We start from the raw sequence: 16,540 nt of genomic DNA on the forward strand, positions 1-16,540 counted from the left end.
AATTTTCAAAATACTTTGCAAGGTTTTAACTATACAGTTTTTCTAGAAATATCAAATAGGCTCATGGTAAAAGGGAGCAGCTTGGTAATGTCGATACCAGGAGTAAACACTAAAGAAAATTTTCCTTTGCTGCTGACATTTTTTGTTGGCCTTAGCTGTGCTTTGATGTAGAATTACAAACTATTTTAAACCGAGCGGGGATTTTTTTCCTTGGGCTCAGGAAGAAGCCTAATGTAGATCACAGCAATGTTTTTAATGAACTTGTGAAATCAAGGTCATAGTTCTGATATCACTTAAAAATACTCCTGTCATAAAGCAAAGCTGTAGTGCCAGATGTGTGGTGTGAATTGTCATGTATCTTAAAAATTTTGTTCCTGCATAATGATACGTTCAGTGATATACAGCTCTGCACCACTGAGATTAGAATCTGTCTTCGGTGGCTGAAATTCATAACTATATGGTGGCTGTTACGTAGGTAATCTCATTCATTTCCTGGTGTGTAAATGTCCAGGTCACAAAAACTTCGATGACAATTTTCAGTAATTGGACCTCTGTTAGCAGTCTGACGAGAGACACCGGTAGCTTAATGGACATAGATCCAAATCTGAGAGGTGGTTCTTTCTGAGCTGAAATGAAGCACAACAGCAGTATCTATTGATACAACCTTTTAGGTTTCTTTTTCTAAAGAAATCAATTTTTAACCATGTAAAACCATTAATGCTAATTAAAAATAAAGGAATTCTAAAAGGGAATCTGATACTACCTTTTCAGTATGATATTAGTTTAAAATGTCTCTGTGTTTATTTTTATATTTCTTCACAGATTTTTCTAATAGAATATTGTAAATACTTTTAACTTTATGGATTCTTTAATTTTAATTACTTTAAGAAATTAGAACAAAATGTTTGAAAAATACACATCTCATTAAAGGGACTGAAGCATAATTTTATTTCTTTTATAAAACCCAACTAAATTCCCTGACAATTTAAAAATGACTACATTTTATAGTTTTATAATTCCAGAATCATCTTTTCAATTAATTGAGCTGACAGATTTAGGTATAGAGTGCGTATTTTGCCTCTGGTAGTTATTGTGCAATTAATATTAATGAAGGATACTACAATCTGAATAGGTAGAATATAGTTTTGATTCATATGTGAGTACTTTCTCTCTTACTGTGGTCTGTTACTTCACAGTACGTAGGACAATTATCAAATAGAATTATGATGTTTAAAAAGTGCCATATTTACTTTTGCAAAGAACGGCAATGGTATTTTTTGTATTACTGCTGTACTCATGTGCTTCAGCTCTCATACAGGAGACTCTTATACCAAAAATTACATCTGTGTTGAAGAAACTTCTTCCTTTTTCCCAGCAGATATACAAATTTGTAAATTAATTCTTGCTAGAGCTTTTCATAAACTTTCAGGAGAGGTGATGAATCATCCAAAGTTTCCACACATGCACTTTCAACCTTTGTGAAGCTTTCTCTTCCTCTTGGCAGATGCATCTTGAACAGGCAAAATGAATTTGGGTTTAAAACATTTTAATAAAATATGCCTTGAAAGGTTGGGTACCTTTCAAAAAATATGATCCTGCATATCTTAGTTCAATAGCCTGCTTGTGCTGAGTGAGGCTGCAAAGATGAAACAGCTGCCTTTTTTCAGAAGTTGGTTTGAACAGAAAGAGAGAACCTTGCCTTTAAAAGGACAATCCCCCTTTATCTTTAGTTTCTTTTGCGGGCGTAGTGTGTATGTGAAGATGTTATGTGTATAAGTGTCACTGACCAAAAAGCCAATCAGAAATTCAGCACTTCAGAAAATGAGCTCCCCAAACTACACAGGTGTTTCATAGTGCTTCTGAAGCTTTTTGTTAAAATTTTCCAAGTTGGCACAGGTACAGATATTAGATTGTTAACTTCTTATTAAAGCAGACTACATTGGTAACTGCTCAGTGGGCTTGAAGTTAAAATTTATTTTAGTAAGGAAATACAGCCTACTGTTTATATCAGTGCTTATGCAGCTCTTTCAGTATTCAGCTAAGGTGCATTTGGTTCCCCCAGACATATTTGTTTGAAAATTGGGCTATCTGAATCTGGGGTTTTCAAACATGCCTGAAGGACTCTAATTAGTAAGGTTTGTTTGAAAAGCTAGGGCTTCATGTTTCACATTCTTCTCCAGAATCGCTTTTGCAGATGCTCAGAGTTGCATCTTCAACCACGCAGGAAAATGATCTGACTCTGGGTCTCCTGTCATCTTTTGTGTGTAGGAATGTGAGGAAGTACTTTAAAAGAACAGAGGGCAAGAAGCTATTTTTCCAAGTTGTGCTTCATTTAGTATCTTAAAAATTAGAGATTATGTTGGGTGGTTGATTTTGTATCATGGGATGTGACCAATTGCAGTAAAGACATAATAGGCTGAAGCAGGCTTATCAAACAAATGTGACAGACCTTAATATTGTGTGTTGGGACATCACAGGCATTAGTGCTTGGTGAGTGCAGGGATGAAAGGTATTTGTTTGGCTGTCATTATTTTGTGTGACCCTTCCTATTTAATTGTATCAGGGCCAGGGATGCCAGATGCAGACTCTGAAGTCTGAGGTTTTCAGCTCAGGTAGACTCGCTGAGGTCTGCTGCGTCAGGCTCTGACTCAAGGACAAGAATACACTACTGGTGCCACGATTGCCTTAGAGATGAAACCATCTAGCAAATGTAGATCCATCTGAAGTCTGAGGACCCAAGTCTTTGCTGTGTTTAACAAGGATTTGAAAAAAGGCAAGAAAGAACAGAAAGGGTGTTTGTCCTTGATCTTGCTGTGGAGGTTGGGAAGGCTGCAAGGTGTGTAGCATCCTGAGATTACAGTGGAGACGTCAAGGAATTTGAAATTTTCTGGACCTGATCTTTTAATGAGAGAGGTATGTGAAAGTCTAGGTTCTTTTCTAGCTTAGTTTGGTAGGATTTTAACCTTTGCAAAGCAAATTAGGAATGCTTCATTTCAAGTTCCTTCACAATGGTGTTTCTATTTAAGCTGGGTTAGCAGAGTTCAGTGAGGAAGGATTCTGTCTCAAGGATCTCGTGTGCAGTTTTTCCACCAAAGATTACAGCTGCTGGAGGATTTTTTTAACAGTGTACTTCACAAGCTGCAGAAGTATAAAACATGTGGGCATATGCCTTGCTGCATTGTGTCCTCATTTTTAATTGCTTTTCCCCTACCAACCATGCAGATGTCATGAATGGATGTGCATCCTATATAAGGATGTGATAGGAAAAGTTTCTTTTCTAAATGCTCCAGAAAGAGACTGTTTCCTGATTAGCAACTGGGAGAACATTGATAGTGCTGAGGTGTTTCTGGTGACCTGCCCACACGTGTCAGCCATCCTGTGAACATTCAGGACGTAGGGAGTTTGCTATGGGCCTGTGGGTTCGCCAGGTGCAAAGTGTTACCATTCTACTGGGTATTCTTGAAGAAAGTGGGAAAACCTGTGTGGTCTCGCCCTGGCAGCCATCTTGAGATGGGCTTATTTATTAAAGAAAATTTGGGCAGCGAGAAACAAAACTAAAAATTAAAACACCACCTTCTTCTCTCTTCTCCCCACCCTGCCCTTTCCCTAGACTCACCTCCTCTGCCTCCCTGGCCCTGCAGGAGGACAGGGCATTGTGGTCACTCCACACAGGCTTCTCTCTGTGCTTCCTCCTCCTCCTCCTCAGGCTTTTCCCCCGCTGCAGCAGAGGCTCCTCCCCACAGGCCCTTCAGGAGACACCTGTCCAGTGTGGGGCAGCAGGGGAATTCCTCCTCCTCTTCCTCTCACCCTGCTCTTCTTCACTTTTTTCCCTCATTCCTCTGTACTCTGTGGCCTTTTGCCTTTTCCTCACACAGGCTTTCCCTGAGGCGGTGCCCTGTGGCAGCTCCTCACAGAACCCACCCTGAGGCCCCGCCCCGCCGTGGCCTTCACACCTGCCCCCAGGGCTCTCCTTGGCCCGGTCCACACAGGAAAGTGATTAACTGTATTTAATTGAGATTTCCTTTTCCTGACTGGGGTTTTCATTTAACCCTTCTGATAATTCAGGCCTCTTCACATCCTGATCTGCAATGCGGCCGTGTTCGGGGCTCCCTGGTGCCTGACAGAAGACGGCTTGGAGTCCACCTTCCAGGTGAACCACTTGGGACATTTCTATCTTGTCCAGCTTCTGGAAGATGTTTTACGCCGGTCATCTCCTGCTCGGGTTGTGGTGGTGTCCTCCGAGTCACACAGGTTGGTGAATGTTTCTGTTGATGTAGGTGAAACCTTTAAAACAGTGATGGCAGAACTGCGAAAGTTTCTGAAAATGAAAGGCCTTGCTCTGAAGCACTTGCATTTGAATAATCTTTTTTTTAAAAAAATAGATGTGTTACTAGTGCCTGTGAATGTTACTGGATTTGGTTGTGTTGCTGGATAAAGTGTTCTAGTTTTATAACAGTATGTAGGTATTTTTTTGATCATTCTTTGTATGAATGCAGATTTTCGCCGCATTTCAGACCACTCATTGATTTTGTGAGGAGATGGAATAATAATTGATTAAATCTGAATGGCATGACCTATATTGATTTGTCATTCAACAACTTCAACATCTTACCAAGAAGAATGTGCAGTTATTTTAGCAGGAGAAACAATGCAATTAAAAACTGCTAGATGAAATCCAATTGTTTTATAATGAGAAATTAGGGAGTTCAATGCAGACATTAGCTGTATAATTGTAAAATGGGAAGTAGTGTAGTTAATACATATTAGAAATCTGGCCATGCCTCTTTTGGTGAATTTTTTAATTAAAATGTTAGATGCTCGTCTTTTCTACTGCCAGCAGAAGTACAGTTGGCAAAAAAAAGACGTTGATGAGGTTTGCTTTATTTCAGACATGCTTGTGATGTTTGTGTTAATAACTGAAAAGATGGATTTGATTTAAATAAAGTTTCTTGTGCAAAATGCATGCCCCAATTCTGAAACCTTTTACTGCCTTCTGATTTAGTTCAGGGACTGCAGGATTAGACCTATAATGTCTAGCTTTAAACATTACTGTTGATTTCTATTTCACTTTTGGTCATGTGTAACAGCTCTAGCAAACCAAAAGGAAGAATGTGTGAGTGCTGCTTCCCCCCCGCCCCCCGCCTTCGTATTTCTAAAATGTTTTAGTGACCCAGAATGAAGCTTATTTTTTTAATCATGTTTCCATAAAATGTAACCCCAGGGACCTGGTAGAGAGAGACCAGCCAAGGGTCAGGCTGAAACCTTTATCACTTCCAAACACAGGGGCTTATGGTATAAATGACACACTGCAGATAGATTTACTTTTACCATTTTAAATTTATGATGGCTGAAATGAAAGGAAGCAATAGAAAATGCCAGTAATAATCCTCCCCAGTGTTAAAAGACATGAAATGTCTAGTAATTAGGTGGTAACAAAATCTGGACATCCTTATCTTTGCAAATCACACCAGGTTTGTGAAAGCAAGTAGCAGAGTCCTGGTAGGAGTGAGGGAGGCTACTGCGGGGCAGGCAAGATAGCTCTAGAAATAAATCTGCCAACTCCAATCACTTGCCAGATGTGCAGGGCACAACGGGATACGTATAAATGAGCTGTTATTTAATGGGAGATTATGTTGAATTGTCAGCTGCTTGTTCCCCTTTGTAAGTTTGTATCTCTGGTAGTATTTTAAATGACATCTTTGTTCTTCACTGTATTAAGTGCTATGTGTAACTAGAGCTCACATCCCTGGACATCTTTATCTGTGATTTCGAAAACGTTTTTTAAAGGGCTCATTGCTAACTCAGTAAGATCAGCCAAGGTTTATAGAAGCCCAGCAAGAAATAAGTAACAACAGTCTACTTTGGAGTACAATAATAAATGCAACTAGTAAATTTCTCTTTTTCTAAGGGGTCCAATTCATGTATTATGGCAAATCATAACGCTTAAACTGATCATTGCAAATAACTGTGCTTTCTCCCCCAATCTGTTTAATGGCAAGAAGTTGATGTAAGGAGTTAGTTTATGCATTAGGTATTATTGGGTAGTAGTACTTTCTGACCTACTTGAGAACTCTGAGCCTTAAACTATGTTGTAAAACAGAAGTGTTGGTATCTAATTACTTCCATAAACCTTGGCTGGATCTTTTCACTGGAGTCAAGACCCCCTGTTAGGGGAAAAATAAAGTCCCGTGTTTGCAGAAAATATTATACTAGACTGCTCCAAGGCAAAATATTTATTTGCCTCTCTGGTTCTTCCTTCATTTCCAGTTACTTCTCTGGATTCAGCACAAATGAATTCTGTTTAAATTAAGCTTTTGGGTACTTTAAGCACATCATATTAAAATCAGAATAATAAGTAGGTTGACTTTCCTTCTGTCTTTATTTCTGTGTTGTTAATTTGATTGTACAGCCCTTATCCTACTGAATTCAATGAGATTGCCGACATAAGTAAGATTGACTCACATAAGCACACTTGCAGGACTGGACTCAAAATATGCCACTGTGTTTCCGTTATACAGTATACACAAAGTATTTTATTTACAGATTATTTTTGGTGTCATAAATGATTACTTGAGGAATTAATATAGGAAATTCCTCCCAGAATAGTCCTGTTAATTTCAGAAATGAATTCTATCTCACTGAAAATTATGAAAGAGGAATTTTGTTGTTGAAATTGAAGGGCTAATTCTGCAAGATACGTAACATCCTGGATTCCTCTTGAGTTGAAATACTGTAGCTGCTTTTCTCTGAGTGTATTATAATTCTGCTCACAGAATGAATGTAGAAATTCCAGCTGATCTCTTCATTTCTGGGCATGAGATACAAAATTAGTAAAGATATTTTAAAACATTTTTGTAGTGTGTACTATAATTATGTTTATCCCTGTTCTCCCCAGCTGATTCTGAAAACTCTGAGTATTAAAAAGAGCTTGCTAAATCCTTTTTATTTTTAGTAGCTATTCTGAATGAAACATAGATCTGTAAATGTAGTATTATTTTCTAATATTAAGATACATCAGTAAATTGATAAATCGTAAGAATTGGGGGGGAAAAATGCTATATGGAAACTTCCTTTTCTTCATTTAAATGTCCTTAGAAAATTCACTACTTTGTTATTAAGAAAAAAAAAAAAAAGGAAAGAAACAAACAGCTGGTGTTTAATGACTCTGTCAGACCCAATTAAAAAACATCAACTAGTTACTTTGATTTGTGTTCAACCATGCCATGGGTATACTTAAAAACATTATACTCTGCCAGAACTCATTTTGGCTTTGTTTACATTTATCTTTTAAACATATAAGACTATTGATGGCAAGTTACCAAGGTTATAACCCCTTTATATTCATCAATTTTTAATCTAAAAAAGAGTCTAAGAGGCAGTGAGACTCATCTATAGTTACTTGAACACTTAAATGAAAGTGTGCAGTATGTGAACACTGGATGAAATAATCAGGGGAAGGGAAGAAGGGGAAATGAAAGGATGCTGTTTTTCTCTGCTGCTAATGCAGTTATTTTATCCTATGTTATTTCCTCCAAGTTGATTGTGCTTTCATGGATCTATGGCAAAGTCTTTTTTTGGATTTAAAATAAAGTTACTCGTAAGTTACATACAATGCCTTTAACTCATTAAAGCCGTTTTTGACCTGTTTTTATTTACTGTTTGCTTTTGCTAATTATTCAATAATTTTACTGCTATATTATATGGGACTATTCCTTGGATCTCAGGCAATTTCCAGTAGATGCTTTCAACTGCTAAATAAGCTGTTGTTTTATGTAGGTTCTATCCAAGTTCTACTCTGTTGTCTACATTTTATGTTGTTCTTAATGAGAGTGAAATTAACTCTGGGATATCTAAGGCATATTTACTGTTTTTTAGATTTACAGACATTAAAGACTCCTCTGGAAAACTCGATTTCAGCCTGCTTTCTCCATCTAAGAAGGAGTATTGGGCTATGTTGGCCTACAATCGTTCCAAGCTTTGCAATATATTGTTCTCCAACGAGCTGAACCGACGCCTTTCTCCCCATGGGGTGACGTCTAACTCGGTCCATCCTGGAAATATGATGTACTCCTCCATCCATCGCAACTGGTGGGTGTACACCCTGCTGTTTACCTTGGCTCGACCTTTCACCAAGTCCATGGTAAGTGAATGGCTTACGCTATTTCCACACATCTTCATTTTTCAAATCAGGGGAGTAAAGTTATAAAAATCCAGATGTTTGTATCTGCTTTGACCTATTGCCTTTTATAACTACGACCCTGCTTTTAATGACAAACACCATGCCAAAACAGCGCTCTAGAAGAGGATTCTTCAACCATTTTAGATTTTCAGTAAAGGTACCTTGTTAGATGAAGTGCATGACTGACTTGTTTGAAGATACGATTTTCACTGTGATTTAGGTAGTTGTACATCTTAGGTGTGGAATAGTTTAGAGTTATTTCTCTGCTCAGTATACGTAAAACATCAAAAAAATTCCTTTGGTTTTTAAGTGGAATATGCTTGACTGCATTTTTTATGTAAACAGATGCCCTAGTTAGAAAAGATACTAGACATTATTAATGGCTGAGGGAAAGTGTTTTCAGTGGTAAAAGCACCTTCATTCATATTTAAAAGAAACACAACAACCCAACAATTTTCTCAATTCTTAGGAAGCGCTGAAGGCAATGGGTGTTTTCCCTTGGTCTCCATTGGACTGGGACCATGACATAATGAAAGGCTTCGCAGTTCTTTCATAGCCAACATTATGAGGCTTCATGATATAAGAATTTGCAGCATCTGCAGTGCTTGGAGGGGTTACTCTTATCCCTCGAACATCTCACCCAGGTTATTTATAAAGAGTCCAAAGTCTTTTTTAGGCAGAGGATGACTTTTACTTCATTGAGAACTGGCTTCCTTTAACCTTATTGACTGTTTCTCATCCCTGTTCACTGACAAACAAGGGTATTTCCAAAATGGGAGTGGGGAGAGGCTGTTTTCCTTGAGTGTTTGCAGCTGTAAATCTGAAATGAAAATTTTCATACCCCTGCAGAACTCATCTAGCCGTGGCAATTTCTTAATGCCCAAACTAGGCCCCTTTTACACAACTGACAAGAGTGGTTGTGGTGTAATGTAACTTACTGTCTCCATGAGCTGGCAATACAGACCAAATTAACTGGTTTTATTTGGAAAAGAGCAGAGAAGGAATTGTGGAAGGAGAGGGAACCATCCTTAAGTAGCTTAATCTACTGCATAACCTATAGTAGCTGAGCAAATTGGTGGTGGAGCTTGCAAAAAAAACATTTGGTGTACATTTAATTGTCATTGAGATAATGAAATTAATCTTAATTTATTCTGGGTTAATGTAAGTGGAAAACAGATTTTATGGTGTTTAAAAATCTACTTACACGTCCAAAAATGAACAGCTTCTTGAACAATACTGGATCTTCAGTAAGACCAGTGGAGCAGAAATACAGACACTGTAGCGTGTTGCACTGACCACGTGTCAGTCAGGAGAGTCTTCACACCTCTCACCTCTGCCTGAGGTCTGCAGCCTGTGCATGTGCAAAACCTATTTATGGCCCTGAGATTGGTAAGCGAGCATTCTGGCACCCTGGGACAAGTAATAATATCTTTCAACAGCGTGTTTTTTGACCAGAACCTTTGAAAACACGTCTCTGCTGTGTTAGGGATAGTTTGTAAAACAAATTCTTGAAGTTCTCCTGGGAATGGATAAGTGAATGTTATCAATGTCCCGTGAAAAGGATCGAGTCTGTGGAACTTTTATGAATTGTTAGTTTTATTTGCTCTGACGTATTTTCACAAAGGAACCTTTTGTGTTTGTTGCTCAGATAATCTCATCCTCTAAGGAACAAAATACAGCACTGAAGTTCATTTTGAATTTTTTAAAACAATTGATAGATTATTTTTTTATAGTATCTATTTATTTATGAGTGGTATATAAAAGAGAATACAAAAGATAGTACCAAAAAATATCTGGACTGAATAACAGTGCACTCTGGTCCAAGCCAAAGCACTTCACCAAGTCCTTCATGTTTGTATGTATTTCACTGAGGTTATTTGAAAGTTATGATGGAGGGTATGGGTTGAGGGTGAGCACCAGTTTTATAACTCATATTCTGACATAATTGTTATATTCCCCTGAACCTTACCAATGTTTTGATTGCCAGTAAAACTAGAAAAGTGCCCTTGCCTGGGTGTGCAGACAAGCTGAGCTGAAATTCTCAACATCATCAGTGTAAGAGCTTTTCTATTTCAAGATTTGTAGGGAGCAAATGATCTGCTGGTTGTCCTTTTTTAGGGATTGTGCTGCCACCAACCTGGAATAGGCTTTATGGAGCATCTTTTTGTGGGCTTCCTGTCAGTATTTGAGTGGCAGCTCACCCCAGAGTCTAGATGTGTGTTTTGGTCAGAATACTGGGCGCGCATCTTAAGCCTAAAGCTGCAGCCCCAAGGTTATGAACTGTTCGTTCCAGTGTTTTTAAGGATGTCTGCATTGCACAATGCAGCATGATGCAGCAGCATTTAAAGCAGTTGCAGCTGAGCTGGTGGATAGCTCAGAAAAACACTCTGAGTTTGAGCTCGTTTAGAAACTTTGAAGTTTCCAAGTCTTGCAAGAGAAGATTAGAAAATACATTTGTTTCCCTAATATAATTCTTACATTCTGTCCTGGCTGCAAGTTGCTACTGAGAAATTGGTCTTTATGCCTTTGATATAGTTGTCATCATTTTCTGCGATACTTATAAAATAATCTATTTAAAGTTTACTTACTAGAAATCATAACAGGTTAGTAATTGTTTTGTTTCCAACAATGAAGAAATATAAACTCTGTATCTGAAATGTATTTTTTTAATGTAGTTCTTCACCTCTTGGACGTTGAATTGCTCCACTTTGGTTGATGAAGATGTAGTATTTTCTTAAGAAATGCATGTTATTGCATACTGTGAATTGTCATTTTTAGGAGAGGTCATTCAGCCTCTTGCACATGGCACTTGGGATACTCAGCATGAGAGAATTTAGCTTAGGAAACACTGCTGGTAACTATTCAGTTTTAGCTGATTCCCTGAAGCACTGAGAAACAGTATTCTAATATCACAGTCTTACTTAGCTGTTTGCTGTTATTTGCTGCGATTATGGTGACTTGATTTTAGTAATTAGGACACTTTATGAAGTCAGGCTATTTTAAGTTTCTGCTTAAAGAAAAGTTTTGCTGTTCACTTAGAATCTGGTTTTCCTAAAAGAACAAAAATATTTAGGTAGGGTTTGTCTGTCTTTCAAGTGTGCTTTTAGAGGTATGATTTTATTTGCTCCTGTAACTGGTGATACCTTACTGCAAGAAGAAATGCAACTTCACATTTTCCAAACCTGTTTTATGAATGTCTACAGCATAAAAACTACGGTATGTGTGTCCTGGTGATAGTGAAGTCTTCTGTTGAATGACAGTGAGTTGTCTGCTCAGCTTTTGAAGCATAAGACAGTATTTAAATCGCTGATGGTTACAGGTATACAGGAAGTACTTTTGTTAAGTAGAAAACTGGAAACTGAACGACTCTTCATTTTCTCCTACTCACCTCTTTTTGAGGTCTAAAATCTGCAACGATTTGCTACACAGAAATGGAGAACAAGTATTTTTTTTGTAGAAAGCAACATTTGCAAATAAATTACCATTTTATTATTATAGTAACTGTAGCTCTACTAGTGTTCAAAGGGCCCCTTTTTTTACTTACCACTATGTACTTACCCAGTAAATTGGAGAAGCTTATAGTATAATTAAATCTAAATTGAAACAAGTGGCCACTGTAAATGACAGATTGGAGGAGAAGTTCTGAAAGTAACTGCGTAGACTGTGCATGTGCTTAGCTGGTTTGATCTAAGGCTTTAGGGGTTTGCTTCCTTGGGCTTTTTTCCGATTTTTTTTCTTTTTACTTCTCTCTTTTCTGCTCTTTCACTCTCTTTTTCGCCTTCTCTTTCTTTCTCTAGTTGAAAGTTGGCTAAAGAACAGTTTGACTGTTTCTTTTGTTTTAAATTAATGCTAGTCATTCAGAGCCCATCTGATTTGTTACTACTTAGATACACAATTACAATTAAATGCGTTTTGCTTACAGTGAGTATGTTATCTAGTGTCACCCCAAGTGATTTTGTGAGTGTACAATGGCATATAAAATTAGAAGCAGAGTGCTATTATCACACACTTGTGATAGTCTTACACAGAACCAAATATTTTTGTTGGCAGGTAACAGAGCAGAAAGAATATCATGTGTTAAAGTAGCAAGAGCTTAACAGATGTTTCAGTGAACTGAATTTTCAAATCCTTTTACATTAAGAAATGGCTAGGGTTTGTATAAGTTCTGAGACTATTGGGTTACATTTCCTGTTGCAGTGCAAAGCCAGCCATTGTGCTAGAGTTTTAGCAGATGTGTTACCCCCTCTTAATGGTTGGGAATAAAACATTGGTTCTCTTGCTGAGATATAAATTACAACTAGAAGAGCTCAACCTGTCACCTTTAAACAGCCAGTTAGCTGCAGTAAGACTATTCTACCTTTAATTTTTCACTGTGTAAGAGACTGATATTTGAACTGCTCTTTGATTTCTCTCTCCTCCCTCAAAAGATAATAGCTTTTCAGAACTGGATTTTGTATTCAAGTATTTGCTATTGAGAATGACAAGGAGTGTTTGTAAGGGCCTCAAATTCTTCTACATGTCTTAGTTTTAAATTAAACAATGAATTCTTGTCATTCTGATACTATCCCAGGTGTGTTTTAGGCAGTGGCATGTATTGCAACACTCATATGGGCCGCAGGAAACCCCTGTGCCTACAGCTGCTTCACTGGGTTTACTTTTGCCACATGTTGGAAGTGTCTAAATTTAAATTTCATGTGATGATTTGTGCTCACACTTAACATCAGTCAGAAATGCTATTCTGGAAAGAAATGAATCTGCATCTCTAGGAGTGACTTGCTTCTACCTAATGATCACATCTGTTTGCTTTTGATAGAAGTCCAAAAGAGGCCCTGCAGTCTCATCATCCCTTCTCTTTCTCTCCTGTTCTTTGCTAAAGAAGCTGGAATAACCCTTAAAGCTGGGGATAGTATTCCCTCCCTAAGTAAACATTTTTTGCTGTCCAAAGAGCTGTGTGGGCTGTGTTGAGTTGATGTTGGCTTCCATTACTGAATTCACAGTTCGGGCCAAATTCTGCCCTCAGCTGAGCATGTTCAACTCCAAGAGCAGTCATGGGCAGGGTGGGTATCTGTGTGTTTCAGAGTAGGATTTGGCCTCTGTTTCCTCCTTAAGACATTACTGAAAATGCACTGTGGTTTCTTGGAAAGCAACAGACAGTTCTTTTTGAAAAGAGCCTTGCAGTTTAGATTTGATCAAAATGGCAGTTTCTTTTCTCAAATTGAGTTTTGGGCAGGAAGTGAAAGAGGAAGGGAGAGTGAAAGGAAGCTAGCTATCTACTGGATATTAGCAGTTGTTGCAGAGAGTGTATAAATCACATATGCAGTTCTCCTATTTCATGGATTAATGCCTGAAGTGTAAATGTTGAAGTGATGCTAAGCAACAGCTCTCTTTTTTGACATACAGGCTTGTGTACTGTACCTCTAGTAACATGGAACAATAGTGATTTTGTTGAACCCTGATGGCATACACTTCCTTGCAGAATACTGTTGTTTAAAATTCACTGAATTGGGTAGAAGGAAGACAGGCATATGTGGAAGAATATTTTGATTGCTTGTAATAGGATGGTAAAGAAATGCCTCCAAAGTAGTTGTTAATCATTTTGGAAAGGTGATGCAAAAAATTCTTCTATGTACTTAGAACTTCTGTGTTCTATCTAGTAATAAAATGTAACATAAGCTAGTTTATTATCAAACTTACATTTAACTGATACATATTTTAACTTCCTGCTAATAAATGTAGCATGAAATGTGAGGGCAAATTAAATCCATCCCCCATAATCTACGCCACAGGAATGGAAAGTCTTTATGAAAACCTATCTATGTGCCAAACAGAACAGCTCAGGATCTCAGCATGCAGAGCGGTGCTCGGGGGGAGCAGTGGCCAGGGAATTTCCTGTGTCCTACACACCCCCATAGCTGTTTGTGGAGCAGCTCTGTTATGTCCTATAGTTTTGTGGAGGAAGTAAGGAATTTCTTCCTCTCCCCCTAGATCCTTGCAGAATTTCAGAATGCCCTGCCAAGTATGTGGGCTGCAAGACAGGGAAACATTTGATCTATAATGTTCTCTATTACATGTAATTAAATTAGAATTTGAAATTGAAAAGCATATTTCCCTATTTTTCAGCCTCAAAAAGCCACCTTGGATTAGAAAGCTATATATACACCTTGTGGAATGTCTGCACACAGGTCTGAGCTGCCCATAAATACTAATCTGTGCAACCTCACATCCAGCCCTGGCCGATAACTTATTGTCTCCTGCATCAAATCTGAAAAAGGTTGGCCTCATTGGTAGGTAACAGCACAGAACAGAATATCTCTTTCAAAACTTGCAGAAAGTCAGTCTTGCATTCCTTTAGTTTCTTTTCTTGATTCAGATTGTAACACCGTCTAGAAACAGACCTCATTATTTAAGTAGTTGGGGGCTATCAGATTTGTGGGTATAAGCTGCTTACAAATAAAATAATATAACACTGTCAAGAAACAGACCTCATTATTAAGTAGTTGGGGGCTATCAGATTTGTGGGTATAAGCTGCTTACAAATAAAATAATGAGTGATTAACAAAAGGTTTTAAAAGTAAATCCTTTTTGGTTTTGCGCTCTGGTATGATGCATCCATAATTTCTTTCTTGTCCAAAAGTCCCAAATTTTCCTTCACTGTACTTTTTTTCTTGTGCTCTTTTGCAATCCTCCAAAGAAGATTCCAAGTTCCTGGTTTTTCCTTGTTCTTATTCCTTCTCTTTTACTCACCATCACTTGCAGAGCTAAACTGCAGCTGAAGTGCCATGGAGTCTCTGAGGTGTTAACGCAGCATTGATCTGCTCAGGATGTATTTGAGAAACCATAAGAAAGGAAATTTCTGTTGTATTACGAGTGTTGAGGTGCTTGGGTGACAGGCGAGATGTTGCAGTCTGACAGAAATAGCTGAACAGGGGATATTTAGCCTCTTTTTTGTCCCTTTACCTTGTTTTTTTCTGTCATTACGATACTTGCTACTAGGAATTTGCCTCATCCTTGTGGTAATGTTCTTGAGATCTTTCTTAGACTGAAATATCACCATTTGTTTTACTTGCTGCAAATATTGATTATCTACTGCAATAACTGAAAACAAATAAGGTATCGATTTTCCATGGGCAAAGATGACTAAAATTTAGAACTGTGAGTTTGAAGAGACTGTAAAAAAAGATTTTTTTTTTAGGTGCTTAAGTAGTGAAATTCAATACTTTCAAAACGCTTGGAATTCTGAGGTTCTGAGAGTTTTTTGATTCTTCTGTTTGCATTTATTTTGCGTATTGCTGTACAGGTATTCTTTTTTTCAGTGTCAAGTATTATAAAGAGATGTGGAAGTAGGATGAAAATTGAAAGTTTGGGGGGGAAAAAAGGGTTCTCCTCATGGGAGTCTATATTTTCACAGAGCTCTGTGAAAAATTATTTTAATGTTTTTATTCTATTTTGTCAGGGAATAAAATACCTAATAGCAGCAGTAGATAATATATTGCATTTATATGTACAAGTGCTTGGCGTCCCTTCCTTCTCCTGACTGATTAGAAATATGTTCTCTCTCAAAAGTGAACGTATGCTGCTTTGCCACATAGGTATAATGTTAAAACTGGTTATGGAAAGGTTTGTGACACTTTGGAGTTGTGGCCACACACACAAAAATTCTCTTGTGTAGTTTACATAAATCTGGTATTTCTTGACAAGCGTTGCTAAGAAAACAGCAAAACATTTATCATATAGCTTTGTTATAAATAATAGATTGGGAAAGAGAATGCTTTTCTGAATGTATTACATATTGGAGTTGTATAAACCAAAAAGTAAATGTGTGTGTTCATATTCTTTTTCTGTCCTTAGCTAGCGACAGTAACTTTTGCTGGGAATAATCTACATGAAAATTTAGCGATTTCCAGTATAAACAGGCAAATAAATTTAAATGTCTTGAAGATAGTTTTAAAACCTGAAACTAATTGCCTCTACTTTTTTCATGCATTTATTTGGTGCTAATGCAGACGTGGCTGTTAACTTAGGAAAATGGCAGTTACAGTCTGAAACGGTTTTTATTATATGTGCTGGACTAGGTTGTCTTGATTTGTCTCCAAACTAAGGCAGTAATTCTTATCTTTGCTACTGGTCTTCCTTTGCCCACTCTTAAACAGTCTTCAGATTATGCTACTATATTGTTATAGTAATAATTTTAAGAAGGCCTGGTAAACAAAAGGGATTTTTGTAGAAGTAATTCTGTACTTTCTGCCTAATAAGGCTTTAATTTTTGATGCCTAGCTGGCAGTGAGAATTGCTGGTTGAAATTGTCGTTTATTGCTGAAAAGCAAATGGAATTTTGCCCCAAAGCCCACCATCGCTTTTTGC

General features: G+C 37.6%; 1 protein-coding gene across 2 annotated transcripts in view; it reads left to right on the top strand.

Annotated features, from left to right (window-relative positions):
• WWOX (WW domain containing oxidoreductase) overlaps positions 1–16,540 on the top strand; it is a 531,878-nt gene that overhangs the window by 127,255 nt on the left and 388,083 nt on the right. For both annotated transcript variants that reach the window (XM_014942443.1, XM_014942444.1), the window contains exons 7-8: positions 4,066–4,251; positions 7,876–8,140. In XM_014942443.1, coding sequence (XP_014797929.1) covers positions 4,066–4,251; positions 7,876–8,140 — 451 coding nt within the window. The remainder of the gene's footprint in view (positions 1–4,065; positions 4,252–7,875; positions 8,141–16,540) is intronic.

Source organism: Calidris pugnax, unplaced genomic scaffold (assembly GCF_001431845.1).
Source record: "Calidris pugnax isolate Ruff unplaced genomic scaffold, ASM143184v1 scaffold28, whole genome shotgun sequence".
Classification (NCBI taxonomy): Eukaryota; Metazoa; Chordata; class Aves; order Charadriiformes; family Scolopacidae; genus Calidris; species Calidris pugnax.